This window comes from Rutilus rutilus, assembly GCF_951802725.1.
Source record: "Rutilus rutilus genome assembly, chromosome: 13".
In the NCBI taxonomy this organism is placed as follows: domain Eukaryota; kingdom Metazoa; phylum Chordata; class Actinopteri; order Cypriniformes; family Leuciscidae; genus Rutilus; species Rutilus rutilus.
The window spans coordinates 7,025,547-7,045,644 of NC_140218.1; the positions used below are offsets into that span (position 1 = coordinate 7,025,547).

General features: G+C 37.4%; 2 protein-coding genes across 4 annotated transcripts in view; one reads left to right on the top strand and one right to left on the bottom strand.

Moving 5' to 3' along the window:
• Positions 1-5,806, top strand: part of reeld1 (reeler domain containing 1) — a 9,731-nt gene extending 3,925 nt beyond the window's left edge. For all 3 annotated transcript variants that reach the window (XM_084428594.1, XM_084428595.1, XM_084428596.1), the window contains 2 exons: positions 1,125-1,237; positions 1,395-5,806. In XM_084428594.1, coding sequence (XP_084284720.1) covers positions 1,125-1,237; positions 1,395-3,316 — 2,035 coding nt within the window. In that variant the 3' untranslated portion in view covers positions 3,317-5,806. The remainder of the gene's footprint in view (positions 1-1,124; positions 1,238-1,394) is intronic.
• Positions 5,807-6,004: 198 nt separating this feature from the next.
• slc10a7 (solute carrier family 10 member 7) lies at positions 6,005-13,885 on the bottom strand. The gene is made up of 12 exons (XM_084427140.1): positions 13,707-13,885; positions 12,650-12,732; positions 12,437-12,573; positions 10,608-10,683; positions 9,380-9,418; positions 9,234-9,269; positions 8,896-8,979; positions 7,518-7,683; positions 7,337-7,388; positions 7,102-7,175; positions 6,858-7,003; positions 6,005-6,535 (listed from the first exon to the last, which is right to left on the bottom strand). Exons 1-12 carry the CDS (start codon positions 13,804-13,806, stop codon positions 6,518-6,520), a joined length of 1,011 nt encoding a protein of 336 aa, XP_084283266.1. The 5' UTR covers positions 13,807-13,885; the 3' UTR covers positions 6,005-6,517.
• Between the last annotated feature and the right edge of the window lie 6,213 nt (positions 13,886-20,098).

The following is a 20,098-nucleotide window of genomic DNA, read 5'->3' on the forward strand; positions in this document are numbered from 1 at the left end:
AATGTTATAAAACCAGAAATTGTAGAAATGAAACGACTGAATTGACAAAAAAAGACATAATCATCTTATTTTTTTTTATTTTTTTTACACTAATACCACCCCAACAAAAGAAGTGCACATCTATGTGTATCCATTCATGCACATTTGAATCAAGTGCTCCACAACCACAGCTGTACAACTGCCCAACAGCAATACACTGCTTTAACACACAGCAATACACTGCTTTAACACACAGCAATACACTGCTTTAACACACAGCAATACACTGCTTTAACACACAGCAATACACTGCTTTAACACACAGCAATACACTGCTTTAACACACAGCGATACACCGCTTTAACACACAGCAATACACTGCTTTAACACACAGCGATACACTGCTTTAACACACAGCAATACACTGCTTTAACACACAGCAATACACTGCTTTAACACACAGCGATACACTGCTTTAACACACAGCGATACACTGCTTTAACACACAGCGATACACTGCTTTAACACACAGCAGAACAGAAAGAGCTGTCTGCCATGGATGCACACACTGCGCCGATGATCTGTCTTCGTCCATTTTGCCACCAGTTGATTAGTGTTCAAAGAGAATGATGGGAAATCACTGAACTTCACGACACGTGACCTTACAAGAGTGATCACTGATAGGCTGTCTGTCACCTGCAAAACACCAATCACGTTTTAGAGATGAAAAAAAAATCATCCCCTGACTGACATTACTTTCTACTCAAGGACATTGACAGAAATGTAGTGGAGTAAAACGTACGATATTTGACTTTCAAATGTAGTGAAGTTAAAGTAAAAGGTTTCCAGAAAAAGTTAAGATAGTATAAGTTTCCAGTAAAAGTACAGATAGTACAAAAAGTGTACTTAAGTACAGTATTCAACAGTGTTACAGTACAGTGTTACTGTCCACCTCTGTGACTGTAGTTTAACTAGCATAACCAGAACGACATGTATGTATCTCTGGATAAAAGTGTATGTAAATGCATAAATGCAAATGGCAAATGCATTCATTTAAATGTCTAAGCACGGAACACACATCATGTCTTCATCTGCACAACACACACAAATGTGCATTTTATTCCCTTTTCAATCTCTCTCTGTAGCATCACGCTGGTTCAGTCCTATTTTGTGTCCTGGTCGCGAATCAGATCAGCAGTGGTGCATGATGGGACACGTAGTTCGCAGATCACTGACAGTGTAACAAGACAACCGACAGGTGATTATGACCAACACACAATATATGCACACACATCTTTGTGAATAATTAGTGGACTTTAGGGTGGCTAGTAAGAAATAATCTGAAACCACACAGAACACCTTAATGATGAAATACGCTTTATATTTAATGCATTATGTGTTTATTTTTTGTGCAGTCTCAATACTGGAACAAACAGGCAAACACACATCCCTGTCCACAAACACAACCACATCTACCAACACACTCTCAACATATAGCACACACACAACCCCTTCTGTTAATACACACACAAACACACAATCGCTAAACGGCACTCAAACATCTCTGTCCTCATATAGACACACATCTACACACACTAACACACATGCACCATATAACACCAACACGCTATCAACATATAGCACACACACAACCCTTTCTGTTAATACACACACAAACACACAATCACTAAACGACACTCAAACATCTCTGTCCTCGTATAAACACACATCTACCCACAACACATATGCACCATATAACACAAACACCAACACACTCTCAACATATAGCACACACACAACCCCTTTTGTTAATACACACACAAAAACACAATCAGTAAACGTCACTCAAACATCTCTGTCCTCATATAAACACACATCTACCCGCACTAACACATATGCACCATATAACACCAACACGCCATCAACACATACCACACACACAACCCCTTCTTTTAATACAAACACACAATCACTAAACGTCACTCAAACATCTCTGTCCTCATATAAACACACATCTACACAAACTTTCCCAAGCATGTTTTCATCTCATAGCTCTACAAACGCTAAAATAGACACAAACACACACAAAACTACACAAACACACACTCTCCCGAATCTACAGTCACAGACCCACAGCGCAGATACACTTGCATCCATGCAACAAACACACACTGTCCCGGATATATTATCACAGACCCACAGCGCAGATACACTTGCATCCATGCAACAAACACACACACTCCCGAATATATTATCACAGACCCACAGCGCAGATACACTTGCATCCATGCAACAAACACACACACTCCCGAATATATTATCACAGACCCTCAGCGCAGATACACTTGCATCCATGCAACAAACACACACACTCCCGAATATATTATCACAGCCCCACAGCGCAAATACACATGCATCCATGCAACAAACACACACACTCCCGAATCTACTATCACAGCCCCACAGCGCAAATACACATGCATCCATGCAACAAACACACACACTCCCGAATCTACTATCACAGCCCCACAGCGCAAATACACATGCATCCATGCAACAAACACACACTCTCCCGAATCTACTATCACAGCCCCACAGCGCAAATACACTTGCATCCATGCAACAAACACACACACTCCTGAATATATTATCACAGCCCCACAGCGCAAATACACATGCATCCATGCAACAAACACACACACTCCCGAATCTACTATCACAGCCCCACAGCGCAAATACACTTGCATCCATGCAACAAACACACACTCTCCCGAATCTACAGTCACAGACCCACAGCACCGATACACAGGCATCCATACAACAAACACACACATATACGCCTTTAGTACACACTCACAACACACAGATCTTCACAGCATCCCTCCATCCCGAAGCTCTCCGTCGATCCCTCTCCGATTTTTTCCCATCCCGGGAGCCAACAGAGGGCGCCATTTCTCTGACCCCTCGCAAGAAACACACTTCAAATCTGTTTAGAGATGTTCTCAAACCCCCCAAACACGTTGAAGTCCCGTCTGGAGTCCCGGAGAGAGGGAACAAGACACCAGAGCACGTTCCCGGGAAGAGCACATCCGAACTGGGTCTTCTCCTGGGCCTGTCGGGTGCGCTGGGAATGGCCGTGGCTGTGGGTCTCCGGTACCTTCAGAGAAAACACTGCCGCAAGAGAACCGCGGTGTCACTCAACGACTATAACCATGAAGACCGAGGCATCATCCACGTGCAGGAGTGTGGAGACCTGGTGCAGGTGCGCAAAATACGCCAAAACAGCTTCCTCGTGCTCCAGGCCGAGTACAACCTCATTACACCGTCGGGAAACTGAACAGGCATAGGCTACTAATCACTGTCTCTTATTCCCACCAAGGCTGCACTTCTTTGATCAAAAGAAACTAAAATAAAAACAGTAATATTGAGAAATGTTATCACAATTTAAAAATATAGCTGCATGCAACGATAAAGGGGCCAAGCACAAGAGCACGGTGAGCAATTAAAGACACACTATGTAAGATTTTTGGATCAAAATATCCAAAAGCCACTAGAACAATGTTATATATTTTGATGATTTGTGTACTTATATTATCCCAGATGTTTCTAAGAATGTTTAAATCCAGAGAAATAAGCAGTTTTAACCAGGACACGGACCGTGTCCATGCATTGCTTATCAATGAATATATCATGTGTTTTATTAGACAGGTGAGCAAATGTTTGGATGCATTCATCGACAGAAAACTAATCATTGTTATAGAGCTTAACACAGTTCGTCTTTTTGTTTAAATCTCGTTTTCTTGATTTACCAAGAGTACCATATTTACCATGCCTAATATCGATCTAGCTCACTGCAGTGTGCAACAAGTGTCTCATATAGTAGCCACCGAGCCAACGCACCGAGTAGCATTATAACAACTTTCAACACACTCAAGTGTATCTAATATGATAAAACAGCGCTGCCTTGCCCCACATACGCATGACCGGAAGAACCTTTAGTGGCCTCTAGTGGCGAAAAGTTACAAAGTGTGCCTTTAAAGACATGTAAAGATGATTTTAGGTAAAATGGCTGAAAAAGTAATATGATTTATTGGTTTATCACTTTCGACCAACAGGTGGAGCTGTGACCAAATTGATTATGGTGTGGTCAGAGTGAGGTGAAAATTACACATGCAAAGTTTGGGGTTAAAAAGTCAAAGCATTGCAGAGATACAGCTTCAGAGTCATTTTGGCATCATGCCATCAAATTTGTTGAGGTGGTATATGAAAACAGTTTTTGTCTATTGACACGTAATCCATAAGGTTTTGCCGGCATGGTCTGAAATACGATTCAATTTTGGTGAAAATCGGACCAACTGTCTTGGAGGAGTTCGAAAAAGTTTTTGAAAGAAAATCAAAATGGCGGACAGGAAGTTGAGCCAACTATGGCAAAATTGGTATCTATGTTCTCGGCATGACCCAAGTAAGACCAGTTTCATTAAAATAAGCTAATTTATTCAAAGGTTAATTGCATTTTTTTAAATTTCACTATATCTGTCTCAACTTTTTGAGTACTGTCAGGGCATGGTGCCGAAGACACATACTGAGTTTTGTAATGATACGCCAATGCGTTCGTAAAATATAGCATTTTTACGTCAATATTCTAAATGGTCGACCTCCAAAAAGACCGATATGAGACAATTGAGTGTCGTTCGACTCGGCATGCTTCACCGAATCTAAAGAGACCAGTTTTGGCCAAACCGTTCAGAAGTTATAAGCAAAAAGGTTAATTTTTCATATCTCCTGACCACTAGGTGGCACTGCGCCGAAACTGCGGGTACCTTCAGGTCATGGTTGTCATAACACACACCGAGTTTGGTCAGATATGCTAAAGCATTGCAGAGATATTGCCTCATGTTCATTTTACCATGCTCTTCGTCAAATTCATTTGCGCGTTATCCGAGAACGGTTTGACAAATAAACTTGAAATCCATATGTTTTTGTCGGCATGGTCAGAAGATGATCTGGTTAATTTTTTTGGAAAATTGGTGTGATGGCCAAGGAGTTGTTCGAAAATTCAAAATGGCGGATACAGTTTCATGACGAAAAATTACGTCATGCATTTGAATCACCTTGAGTCAATAACTTTATAACTTTCCAGTTAATGGTTCTATGGGCTGCCATTAACTCAAGAGCGGAAGAAGAACACTAACGATTACAATACGTGGTGCTTGGCCCCAATTAACTGTTTTCTATTGTAAAATGCCATTTATTCCTGTGATCAAAGCTGAATTTTCAGCATCATTACTCCAGTCTTCAGTGTCACATGATCCTTCAGAAATCATTCTAATATGATGATTTGATGCTCAAGAAACATTTCTGATTATTATCAATATCATATTTTTGTGGATATCATGATGCATTTTTGTGTGGACTTTTTACATTTTCTGCAGCAATGTCTTTACGGTCACTTTTGGTCAATTTAATGCAGCCTTGCTGAATAAAAGTTTCAGTTTCTTATAAACAGCATAAAAACTTAAAAGCATACTACAGTTGCATACTATTAAAAAAAACAACAGTATGCAAGTAATCACAGCCACTGTATTAAACCTCCTTAATGACTGCAAGACAAAAAAGCCGAAAGTGCTTTTGCCTTTAGTGAACATAAAATATCAGTTGTGTTTAATAACCAGAAATGATGCATTTCAGTTTGAATACTAGTTTAAAAGCTTGATTTTAACCATAAATAAACCATAAGATACAGTAGAAATGTTTAAACACAATAGCGTCTTTTAAAAGTTAAATCAGGGTTGAATTATTTAGTTTGAATGTTTTCACCCATTAGACTAAAAAAATGTTAGATAACTAAAAACTGTATTTGATTTGAATAAAGAAATGTTTTAATAAGTTTAATAAATACAGATTTATTTTGAAGAGCGTACGGTGTATTTGTGATCAAAGGTCATTTTGTTTTTGTTATTTTTTGCATGATGCACCACAAAACACATGTGATTGTGATCAGAAAGAGTTTACACACAAAACCTCGTTTAGACAGAGTTTATGACTGTTTATTGTCTTCAGTAACATAACATGGCACAGTGGAACAGCTGATCTTAGCGTTTACTGCACCAGAACAAACGACCAGCGGTTCAGAAATACTCTCGTCATCAGGTACATGTAAGAAAGTTAGCAGGGCATTCAACAGTTCAACGAAGCCACACAAATATCCCCTGGAAGTCGAAATAACATAAAACAAACCCATCTGACAAAGTCTGAGTGCTGTTGGAGTAGGAAAAGATTTCACACTTCATATAAAAATAAAAATATACATTCAGGTATCTGTTTAAAAAAGCTCATGGAATGGGTTTCAGTCCCTGGCGTCTGAGGTCCCGGTCGAGTTAAGGCACTTGATCTCACGTTTACTGTACGCTCGGCGAGTAAAACTCCTGTTATCGGCGTCTCGGTTTGGTTTGGTCTCGTTGTTTCTGGTCTGGTCTGGTTTGGTTTGGTTTGGATTGGCTCAGCCAAGTGTTTCACAGCTTCCAGTCGACAGTGTAGTTCATATGGGCGAGAGAGTCTGAAAGAGGCAAGTCAAGAGGTTAAAACAGACCCAAATTAATTGTAATAATAAATGTATGTGTGTGTGTGTCTGTGTGTGTGCGTTTGTGTGTCTCTGAGCGAGTGTGTGTGTGAGAGTGTGTGATCGAGTGAGTGTGTGTGATCGAGTGAGTGTGTGTGATCGAGTGAGCGTGAGTGTGTGATCAAGTGAGTGAGTGAGTGAGTGAGAGAGTGTGTGAGCGAGTGAGTGAGTGAGAGTGTGTGTGTGTGTGTGTGTGTGTGTGTGTGTGTGTCTCGAGTGAGTGTGTGTGTGAGAGTGTAAGTGAGTGTGTGAGTGTTACCTTCTGTCTCCCGCTCATCCATGTTTTAATGGAGGGCAGAAGGATGCTCCCCAGCAGGATCTGAGCGGGATGATAGATCAACAGAGGCACTGATATCAGAGACAGATGCTCATAACCCTCGAACACGATCTTCAGCATGGGGATACCTACACACACACACACACACATTAAACCAGTGTTTTCAATTACAGAAGGTCAGTAATGATTAATATTTGCCTTATCCAGACAGAAGCTTGTGTTTTACCTAAAGTGAGGGATTTATGAGTCGCACAAAACATGATGGCGACTGAATCAGCTGCAGTGAATCCTGAGGATTTCCTACAAACATCACAAAATAAGATGCATATAAACACACTATGAAGTCCGTCACAGATCAAAGAGTAAGTGGATCAGGGTTATGTCTTCATCTAAAAATGCAGAATTGTTTGTCTCAATCTTAAACCATTAACACCATGACAGAATAAGAGTGTGTTTCTTACCTTGTAGACAGGAAAAATATCAGGGCCATGAAGCTCAACTGAATGGAAAATACTGAAAAACGAGGAAAAAAACCAATGACAATTTTGTTCAGAAACAAGTTTTTGTGCAATATTCCAGTTTTGCCCACAGGTTAAATCTGCAGCTTTGGCCGGAGAGCTGACAGGTTAAACACACACTCACTGATGAAGACGACGAGGAGCAGGCTCAGGTGGTCCAGCTCTATGTTGGGGTTGGAGAACGTGTCGCAGAAGGTGGTGTAGATTATCATGAGCAGGACGACACTGCTCACCGTCCCGAACGGAGGCTTCCGGCGGTCCAAACACTCTCTCAGGAACCTCCTGCACACCTACACTCAAAACAACAATTATTCAGACACCAGATATTAGGGCTGGACGATATTTCCATTAATCGGTTTTTAAAATGTGGTCGATTCAAAATCGATTCTCAAAGGCCACAAATCGATTTTTTTTCCATATTTATTATTTATCTATCACCCAAAAGCCAGTATTAGTTTTCCTCCACTGTTCACAGGCATGTTCCATGTTACAGTAATGCTGAGAGATTTTATGTGTTTTATCTTAAACACAAAATAACCTGATCCTGTTTGATCAAGGCGTGCGACTGTTCTCACTCGTCCAGTTTTCAGCATCAATGTTTCATCTTTGAAATATAGAGTTGAGTTCTGTTATAATGTACCTAAAATAAAAATAGTTTAATACACAGGTTTGTGGCTCTTCATTTCTTTTTATTAATTAGCCACTTATGTAAACTTATGTTCACTTTTCTTTTTCATAAATAGGATTTGTATTAAATCTATATTCATTGAGTCGAATCGAAAAATTGACACCCAGCCTTACCAGATATCATTTTTTATATTTTTTTACTAGTGCGTGACGGACACTATAGTTCATTTATGTAAGTGAGGAGAGCAAAATAAAGTAAACTGACATATTATACCCAAAACTTTTTCATACAGCGACTACCAGTAACATTTATTAAAAATTGGGACCAAAAATGATTCAGACACTTTGAGCTGATCATGTTTTGCTGAAGTGTTTTCTCTTTAATTGCTAATGCTCTTTTCACACACAGACTGAACACAATGAAGCATTGCTTGGTCACTGGTTGAGCTAAACTGGTATTATGTAATTGTGTAGTTAAATTTAACAGCTGACAGATATTCATCATAATTCATCAGTGAGACAGTCTAACAGAAGGACGGACAAAACCAGTCAAATATCAACTGAGTTCATAACTCATATTTTATTTCCCTTTTCTAAACTATAGTGAATAAACTGATAATGTGAGAAATGTTGAAGGTGTCTGAATAACTTTAGGTTTGACTGTACATCCACAAAACATGTTCGGTATCACAGTGGCGGCTTCCTATTAATAACTGCTGATGTTTAATTATTTAAGACAGAAACTCAGATTAACGTTTCTAATCCGTTCCCTTACAGATGCTATTTGCCTTTTTCACATGTGAAATTAGATAAAGATGAACAATATTTACTAAAACAACACACACATACACACACACACACACACACACACTCACCTGTCCAACTATGAGCGGGACGACCACCGTCATGAAGAGCTGCGAGAAGATGGAGGTGAACGGGACAGAAGACGAGGAGCCCAGCTACACACACACACACACACACACACACACACAGTGAAAAACATTATACAAACAATATATCAGAAACGACTCCTGTAAAACACACTGAACAATCAATAGAGTATACAATAGAGTATATACAGTATATGTATATTTACAGTATATATATATATATATATATATATATATATATATATATATATGTTACACTCGTACCACATGCTCATTGTTCAGCACTGAACTGAACACAACACAAATAAAAGAGTTTTACTCACAAACACCAGCAGCAGAAGAGGAGTGACCACAATCCCCTGCAGAGAAAGCAGACTCTTTCACATTGTGCTTTTATTTCTTTGTTCTTTTGTTTGTCTATTTTTCTCTTTTCTGCTCTCTCTCTCTCTCTCTGCATTAACACACTTACCAGAAAGCTCCCAAATGCAGAATTGAAAATGGCTGCAGCCTGTAAAGAAAACAAATATATACACTTTTACATTAAATACAAAATAATTATATACATTAAATACTGCAATGTACACCAAATGTTGTGATTATTCTGTTCTAAAAAGTTATGATTTGTATAATAAGATGTGATTATAACAGTGATCATGATTTTGAGGTGACGTCTGCTTGCTTGTAAAGTTTTAATGAAGTACAAAAGTTGTGATAGTTGCAATTGAGTGTTTTTGTAATATAGTTAGCATTATGGTGGAGTGTATTTTGTAAAGTTGTGATTGCGAATGTGTTTGTGAAAATAGTGTTTGTAAAGTTGTGATTGCTGTGATTGAATGTGTTTTTAAAATGAGCGTTGTAAAGTTGTGATTGTGAAGGAATGTGTTTGTAAAAAAAAATTGTGTTTGTAAAGTTGTGATTGGTGTGAGAAATGGGTTTGTAACGTTGTGATTGTGACGGAGTATGTTATTAATGTAACTTGGGATGGGAGCAAGCTGGTAAAGATATGATCACTGTGAATTTGTAAAGTTCGGGGTTTCATTTACTATTTTTACTAAAATGGTGTTATTTTTTTTATTTATTTTTTTTAAATAAAAAATACAATAAAAAAATAAAAATAAAATGGTGTTATTTTCTGTCGGAAATTATTTTGTGGTGAGGTCTGCTTGTAAAGTTTTAATGAAGTACATGTAAAGTTGTAATTGTTGTGATATAATGTGTATTTAAAGGTCTGGTGAGGTCTGTTTGAAAAGTTTTTATGAAACACATGTGTACAGTTGTGATAGTTGTGATTGAGTGTTTCTGTAACTCTGTTACCCTAATGGTGGAATGTGTTTATAGAGTTGTGACGGGTGCGAGCTTGTAAAGATATGATCTTTGTGAAAATGCATTTGTAAAACTTTTTGTTTATTATTTAGCACACCAAATTTAGTTATCTGTTGGAAAGTCATGATTTATTTTTATTTTTAAAACAAAGTGCAATTATAACAGTGATAATGATTTTGTGGTGACGTCTGTTGGTAAAGTTACATGAGATTGTGATTCTTGTGATGGAATGTATTTTTAAAGTTGTGATGGGAACAAGCTAGTAAAGATGTGATCATTGTGATGAAATGCTTTTGGGAAATTTGGGATTTAAATTTTTTTTTTAAGTATTTGTAAATTTTCTTTACAAAAAATAAATCTGTTGTAATTTTTACCTCATTTCCTCCTACAGTTTTAGTGAGGATGACAGCAGAGGAGACAGGAGGAGGCATACATGCAACCGTCTGCAACCTGAGAGAGAGAGAGGGAGAGGGAGAGGGAGAGAGAATTTAACAAAACTTTATTTAATAATTAAAAAAATAAAATAAACATACCCTTTACTCAAGATATTTAGAAAAAATAATAATTCTCCATCCTTAAAGAACAACATTTCTTTGTAATTCCAAACATTTTCATTTTTCAGTTTTATTAAATAAAAAATCTGATTTAATTCTTACTTTTATTAAACTCTTAAAAATGTGTTCTACATCCCGGCCCACTTCACCTCCTATTTTTTTCCTTTCTTGTCAGATAAATAGCCATTTTCGCTTTTCCAATAACAAAGTTAACAAGTTGCCCTTTTTTCTCTTTTATTCCAAAACTTAAAACCAAAAATGAAATCAACCTTTGAAAATATTCATTTAAAATCCACAAACATGAAATTAAGCATCAAAAATAAGCTTTTAAGTCTGTCACAATGTACAAAACGGTGAAAAATAGTTTCTCTCCATTCACAAAAAGGACATTTGCTATCAATTGCTGAATTAATTATGCTAACAATCGCATTTAGAGAGATTTAAAGTTGCTCTAAGCGATGTCACGCATTTTTTAGGCCAAAACATTTTTTATCACATCCAGCAAACATCTCCTCACTATCCGCTCGCTGCCTGTCCCCTGAACACACTGTAAAAACACACGGTCTCTGTAGACACCACAGGCTCCACAAACGGCAACAAAAACAAACTGGCCCAGCCTGGAGCATGAAACATAACAAACAGTGTTCCAGCCAATCATGGACAAGAATGATTTGAGGGTGGAAGAGAGAAGCATAAAGAGGGAAGTTAGCTAGAGGAGAGATGTCCTAGACAACGACAACGACTAACGTTAAAAATGTATATTCTTGAGAATTTTGATATAGCCGACACACGACCAAAGAGACGACGTTCCGATGAACAGATAACAAAGAAGAGGGAAAAGGAGTAGCCTGGAAATCCAGACCTAAATCTGAAAGTTTAATGGTCTGGCGTCGACTAATGAAAATCGGCCAGCTCGAGGGACGGCACCAAGCATGCGTTTGAAAATCTCACTGCACGCAATTGGATAACACTACGACCAATCACAACAAGTTATCGCTTAGCTACCAGCGGAGCTAACTGGTAGATTAGACTCTTGCCGTATCCGGTCGGCAAAACAGCAAAAACGTCCTTCTTGCAAAGGAAGGATTCGAGCGCCGTCTTCTGTTCCTCTTTTAGATAAAAAGCCAAGTCTAACTCGTTCATTGTAGCGGCCAAAGCCGTGGGATGAGGAGGAGGAGGAGGGAGGGTCGAGCTAGCCTCCGTTTTGTTTGACAATACTTTGAACGTCAATAAGAAGTGACTTCACCCAACATTGCTTAGAGCACCTTTAACAAATATTAACACACACAACTGAATTTAAGTCACATTTATTCCCCTGCTTTCCAGACAGGAATGAGCAACGCTTTCCTCCGCATACTGTCCCTATCCCGCGTCACTTCAGGACATTTCAACCAATGGCACAACAACAGTAACTCATAATCTTCAACGTTATAAAAACATGAATGTCTTTTCTGTGTGTGAAAGGACGTGTGGAGGTTGCAGGGGAACACAGCTACTCTCTTGCAGGAAAATAACCTTACAGCGCCAACACAAGAAGCCCTCTGAGATCCAGTTTCCCTCGGCTCAAGCTCACCGACAGAGACTTCATTCAGTAAAGCAGAGAACAGGTAGAGATTGTGTACTAGAAATCTGGAAATACACGCACTCACCCTCTGAGAAGCCATTCGTTGATCGCCGTCAAGGCCAGGACTTTCAGAAGCAGCCAGATGGCGATGGGGAAAAACACTAGCGTAAACGTCTGGACGAAGAAATGCAACTTTACGTGCATTAATGCACTCGCCAGCTCCTGGAAAACACAGCAAAATAGAAATTACTTCTAGAAAAATCTATAAAATCATAACAAAAACAGTTACCGGTCATACCTCTGTTTTCAAAGACAAGCCACTGTTGAAGAAAATAACAGATACTGCAACGTAGGTGATGGTGATCTCTGGCCGAAGAGGACCTGAAAGAGAACAGACTCACGTGAAATAATAGCAGCATAAGGAATTATGATCATATATATTGGTTAAATTAGATTGCCATGTTTTGGGACACTAGGGTTATAACATGGTAATTTGGACATGTTTCATAAGATTGAATTCTTTATGTTTTCTTGCAGCATCATATAATTACAACCATGGTAGTCATTTAGTATCATAATATAACTATATGTAACATGGGTCCTGTACAGTTTTATAAGGGGAGTCATTGTTCAAATGCATCAACACTTTTCAATATCAACAATATTTGACATTCTAAGTCAAAATTATTTGATGTTTTGAGATTTATTTTCAGTGTCAGATATTCATGTTAGTTGAAAACAGACATACTGATGATTATTAGATATAATTCGGCGGTGCTTTCAAACTTTATCCATTGAAATCAAAGACCTTCAGCCTGTTCTGACTAATGTTGCTATTACGATTCTTATCTATCAATCCATCTATTCATCCATCTATCTATCTATCTATCCTCAAACTTCAATGGGGTTTTGAACTTTAAACAAGTCTTTGTCCAGGCAAAACTGTTCTCACGCATGTATAAACAGGAAAAACAGTGGTGACTATTCTCCACCCGGACAGGATTGTTCAGATCCGGGTGTTGCAAGTCAACGTGTCACAGTGTCAGCTAGAGTAAAAACAACCATCAAACACATCGATTAACCCACTGTATGATCCTATTCAGATCACATTTATCATGAAGTCTCCATCTATACGCTGAAAACTTTACATACAATAATGTGACCTCATCCCTCATCATAATTACTTCCATTTTATGTCAATGCACAAATGATCAACCATCTTTTTGTGTGATATTGATCTATACGTGTCATTTTCTAATAGCGATCATTGCATTATTATTTATGCGTGCATTACTGATTTTAAAGTTTGCATGGACAGAAATGTGTCCAGGTGTGTGTTTGATGATGATTCTCACCTCCTTTCACTCCCACGGACGGCGCGAGCTTGGCGCACGTGATGACGAGCACTATACCGATGATAAACCATTCTTTCCGCACGCGAGCGATCAGACCCATCGCCCATCAAACCGACGCGCGTCTAAAACTGAAGAGCTCCGTGTCCGTGAGTCGAGTCTCGCTCTTCCGGACACATATGCGATACCGTAACGACTGGTGTCTGCGCGCAATCGCTTTGTCAATATTATTATTTTTTATTATTATTATTGAACATATAACAGCAAATATACAGTTACAACTCAAGACTGAATTAAACAACTATAATATAATTATAAACAGTGGGGGAAAAGCCACTAAAATAAACAGAAAAAAAACATTGAGCATAAAATGTACATGTTATGTTTGGTAACAAATAATTTAAAATAAATTAAATTCAAGAGAGAGAGAGAGAGAGAGAGAGAGAGAGAGAGAGAGAGAGAGAGAGAGATTTTTTTATTATAAAAAAGCATAAATATTATATTTTGTGCACAACTTAAAGGACTTTAAAGCCTTGACATTGCTGGAAGAAGAGATAGTACCCAAATAACATTTCAGGTCTTTGCGAAAAATAATAAAAAGAGGTTTAACAGACAAAAAATGTACACTTGTGTACAAAAAACTTGGCTAGAAAAATAAATAGATTTATAAGAAAATACTTGTCTTTTAGATTCTTGTCAGAGTTATAAAATCTAAATAAGACACCGATGAAAAATTGTCTAATAAAGAAGATGACGGTTTGTTTTGGCCCCGCCCCCTGCGCCAGGATTGGTTAGTGAAAGCTGCTAACAGCCGAGTCAGCCCTACGCTCATGAATATTCATTACTGATGCGTGTGCACGTTTAGAAACGTCATTATATTCCTGTCTAGCTCGACGATACCGTAATGACTCGTGTTAGAGCGCACAATATGGGTTAGAATTCTTGCATTTTTCCAAATAAATAGATTGAGATTTACAAATAAACGTAAACAAATTCACAAAAAGGATTGAATTCACAAATAAATAATTAAGATCCACAAATAAATGTAAAGAGTTTCACAAAAAATACTAAAATTCAAAAATAAAATTAGATATGCATTTTGCAAATAAATAAAAAATATTTACAAATGTGTTTTATATCACAAACACAATTCTGCCTGGTATTCATTTGTGAATCGCTTCTTTTGCATTTGTGGATTTTGAAAAATTTCTAGCATCAAGACGTGCAGACACATCCACAAATACAGTACAAGTGGAATCCGCCAACCGTCAAGTTAAGCCAATCAGATAACAGCCATCTGCGCTGACCAATCATAGCACGCTCTGTATTAAGATTCTTTACAGTTATTTGTGAATCTCAATCTATTTATTTGGAATAATGCAACAAATCTAACCCTATTGCACACTGTCTCAAAGAAGAGAATAAATAGCTAGATGTTCTATTTGAAAATATGAATTTATTCTATGAAAAATATTTACTTTTTGTCTGCCTGAGATTTTAAGGTCATAATAGGCTATATTTAAAAAAAATTATCAACACATTTGCATGTTCGTTCGTGGTTCTCTGATGGTCACATAAAATGCAGGTAAACAAATAAAATATTCCATCTTTTTTAATATTATTTTTAAAAAGATTTATTTTTTTAATTATGGTTATATTATACAATTATTTATTTTAATTTTACATTTTAATTTAATTTAATAATTTAATTAATGAAATCAGATATGAACAGTGAAACTTTAAAGGCGTGGAAATGTAAAGAAATAATGGAATCTTCTTTATGTATTCATCAATTTAATAAGTGATCACAGAAAATATTTCATACAAAGTCAATAAAAATGTGAATTTGTAGTTGATTGTCTTGCTGCTCTTCATCATCATCATCATCGCTCACACACACTCTTCCTCGTGTGTGAATGAACATGGCCGCACTGAACTCTGGGCCGGTTCTGCTCGGGTCTCCTCTACAGAGAGAGGAACATCCAGAGACTGATCCATTTCTACAAAAGATGCACATCAACTTAAACACACTCTATTATTTCAGTGCAGATCTTCATTCAGAAACAAATGACACTAAACTCATGTTTTGAGCGCGAGTGTGTTAATAAATGAATAATATGTTGTTTAAAGAATAATCATACCCTCAGAGGAACAAACAGAAGTCCTCATCATCTTCCAGAGAGCAGACAGACAGCAGGACACTGATGGACAAACACTCCACACTGAAGAGCCTGGACAGGAACAGATACAGTAACATTTACATTAACAGATAGACCTACGCTGTGACAGTCTCGCGCCATCTAGCGGCGCAAGTTTCTCAAGCAGAAACGCGCGGTAGCCTATTAGTCATGAATGATGTCAGAATAATAGTGACGACTGTTTGCTTGAGAGTACTGAGACACTGAGACTTACAGTTACATTATTAAATGTTAATTAGATAACATGTAACAAGCAATACAGCTTTTATTAATCCCTGTTAGGCTACTTAATAAAATACAAATGCTAATTTCTAAATTAGATGTTGAAATTAACATGAACTAATATTAATAAATGCATGAAGTCATCGTCGTTAAATAGTTCCATGTTTGTTAACCATGTTTGCCAAAAACTCTAAGCATCAGTTACATTTACACAAATCTCTGTCACTCAGCACTGATTATTATTAAACAGCAAATCTACACATATTTTTAATTTAAAAAATAGGGTTGTTTGACTTCATGTTTTACAGTTATAATATTCACAATTATCAAAATAGGCTATATTCTGCACACAATAAGCCTGTTCGCTCTTTTTAATTTACAAATTGCCATTTTTATAAAAGTTTAAATAAATGAAATATATTAAATAACTCACTTGTTGAGGAGTTCTGCATGATAGATGTAGGCTACCCAGGGAGGGAGTTTGCTCTACTTGAGTGTAGTGCAGCAGATTTAAGCAGTGTTGACTGTTGAGATATGCAGTGTCTTTTGTGCATAGGGTTTTGTGCTGATCGTGGTAAGCCCCGCCCCCGCTTTTGACAGCAGCGCTGTCATTCGTAAAGTCACAAGTCCACCATCACTCACTGAGTTCGGAAAACTGAAAAGTCACATATAGGCCGCCCTTTTTTGCGTCTGAGAGTCTCATAGTGCGCTTGTGGTTTTTACTCAAAAATCCCCAAGCGCTGAGTGATGTTAGTACAGCAGTGGCACGGTAATTTAAGGCACTACAGGTGAATAGGGTCAAATTTTTAACTAGCAGATATTCCATTAAACTTTCCCAGTTGATTACCTACATTAAGATGAGAAAAATAATTACAAGTAGGCTATTACAAGTTTTCTGTAATTTAATGTTTAAATATGCAAATTAGGCTATATCTAATTAAATATGCTCTAATTTGCATATATAAAAAAATCTGAGTAGCTATTGGATAAAGCCAGGTTAAAAATATTTTTTTCATTGTGTTCACATATTAGATGGGGGGGAAATTACAGAGGGATTAATTTAGTTATCCTGTTAATCCGAATATACTGTCGATAGCCTTAAAAAATATATATTTTCGCCATGTTTTTTGGAATAAAATGTTATATAAATCAGGCTAGGAATAATATATTTCCAAATCCCTCTGTCTCCGCCTAGAAGACTGGAAAGTTGTTACTGAAGTGGAGATTTCGGACTTGGAGGGTGTGAGGAAAGTCATTTTGAGGTAACGGAAGTTGCTGATAGACAGGAAAATGACTCTCTATCAGTCCATATTTGGATCCGACAGCATTGTACAGAGAGAGAGAGAGAGCTGGTCTGCTGGTGTGGTGCAGTGCTGCTTGTGCTTGTGCTTGTGCTGTCTGCTGTGGGGGTCGCATTCAGGTGTGGGGATCGCGCATACAGCGATCGCAGAGCAGCGTGTTGATTAAGAACGCCAACTTTTGTTGAATTTATGAGAAATCTACAGACGCAAACAGACAAAGTGTAGTAAACTAAAGACCTATGTGTATTTCGGACTTTTTTTCACCACAAGTCTGAAAGAAGACATGTTATTGAAATTAAATATCCAAAAATCACAAAATTGACCAGTCGATGTTTTTGCCTGCCGGATCGCCTTTCATTCCATTAATTATAGCTTGGTCATTATTGTATCCGTGTCATTCAACTTTAAAGTTGCGTTTTTACATGTTTTGACATAGGCTACTTTGCAATAAGTTGATGTTGTATTAAAACCATTAGACTGTAATAACACTAGGCAAACGCTCAAGCGCATGGATAATTGAATATTAGCCTATTTTTAAAATTCAACAGTATCAAGATGAAAACGAACATTAAAACGAGGCACGGATTCACTGAATAAATGAGTAATGTTAAAACAAATAAAGTTTGAAATCTGAGGGTGGATATATGATTCAATTTGTAGGTGAATATTCAAAACACATAGGCTACAAGTACAAATACATACGCACTTGTTAAACTACATTAAGGACTTGTATGTCTGTATACTTTTACCATTGAAGTGACCACACACACACACACACACACACACACACACACACACACACACACACACACGTCAATTGCATCATGATTCAACCCGGTATGACACAAAAGCGTGGAATCTTCAGATATATCCATAGAGGATACGGTGTGCAAGCTTTGCCTCCCCACGCATGGATGAAGAGACCGGGTGCATGATTTAGGCCCTTCCACACTGTAAAAAAACGATTGTCAAATTAACAGTAACTTACTGGCAACAATTATCCAGTAGTTGCTTCATTCAACAGTAAAATTACTGTAACACTAAATACAGTTTTACAACAATTAGCCCTGTTTGCAGTTGCAAATGTAGCAGATTGGGAATTAGCTCTAGCTCCCCCTGCTGGAGAACTGGGATTATCTGCCCCTGTATATTCAGCGGTGTCAGGTAACCGACTCGGTAATCACTACCTGCTGTACCATTACATGCTGTATCTTTGAGTTTTATATAAGCTTTAAAATAATAATAATAATAATGCATTATGAGACAAATTATTTGTTTAATAAAGTCAAATGCTTTAGTTTGGGAAACCAGTGAACAGTGAAACTTCAAAGGTGTGGAAATGTTGAAAAATAATGAAATCCAAATGGTCAGAAAATAATACAAAGTCAATAAAAATATGAATTTCCAATTTGATTGTCTTGCTGCTCTTCATCATCATCATAGCTCACACACACACTCTTCCTCGTGTGTGAATGAGCATGGCCGCACTGAACTCTGGGCCGGTTCTGCTCGGGTCTCCTCTACAGAGAGAGGAACATCCAGAGACTGATCCATTTCTACAAAAGATGAACATCAACTTAAACACACTCTATTATTTCAGTGCAGATCTTCATTCAGAAACAAATGACACTAAACTCATGTTTTGAGCGCGAGTGTGTTAATAAATGAATAATATGTTGTTTAAAGAATAATCATACCCTCAGAGGAACAAACAGAAGTCCTCATCATCTTCCAGAGAGCAGACAGACAGCAGGACACTGATGGACAAACACTCCACACTGAAGAGCCTGGACAGCAACAGATACAGTAACAGATACACCATTAATATAGTTATTATAGCGCCATCTATACTATGCAACTGTCTGTCCGTTTTGCTTTACACAGTTATGATATTTAAGGTTATTTAATCTATTTGCAAACATGAAGTATCAATGGCCAATATATAATATAATAATATACACATATTACAGCATTTATTAATCCTTGTTAATGTTAGATAATAAAAATACTCATTTTAATTTCTGAATCAATAGGTTAAACGTTTAAATTAACATGAACTAAGATTAATAAATCCTGTATAATTCATCATTATTAGTCCATTGCTTGGTTTCTAATGTTATTAAATAAAAGCTTTATTGTAAAGTGTTTACAAAAACTCGAAATCAACTGAATTTATGGACAATAATTAAAAATGACAGTAAATGGTTTTGGTGGCTTGGTTTTCTTGTATTTGAGTAACGTTAATGATTAGGCTATTATTTTTTCTAATGTGGGTAACGTTGGTTCATTAAAAAAGTTATAAAATCAGAATTCAATCAAATAAGAGCAAATCTGTCAATCACATCACTCAGCATTATATAATTATGTAGGCTATACATGTATTCTAAAAAATATTTTTGTGTAACGTTTTAATAGATTAATATAGGATTAACATGGAATATCTGATTGACTCACCTGTGGAGTTCTGCATTGCTAGATCTGATATAAATGCAAAGGGTTTCCGTTCGGCTGTATTATGAATAAGTCATAAGTTACTGCTGTGAATGTGATGCATTGAGTTTCCCGTCCCAAATGGCATCTAAACACAATCGCGCTCTTCCTACGAGTCTGCACGAGTCCGTAAGAATTCTGCGGTGGTGTTCCTTTCAGTGCGCTTCGTCTGTGGGGAAGAAGT

Excerpts from the sequence above, each read along its gene's own strand:
- slc10a7 (XM_084427140.1), bottom strand. The coding sequence starts at position 13,806 with ATGGGTCTGATCGCTCGCGTGCGGAAAGAATGGTTTATCATCGGTATA. Across the intron at positions 7,389-7,517 it reads GCTCCTCGTCGTCTTCATCA|TATTTTCCATTCAGTTGAGC; the intron begins GTGAGTGTGTGT and ends CTCGTTTTTCAG. Across the intron at positions 7,176-7,336 it reads ATATTTTTCCTGTCTACAAG|GAAATCCTCAGGATTCACTG; the intron begins GTAAGAAACACA and ends TGATGTTTGTAG.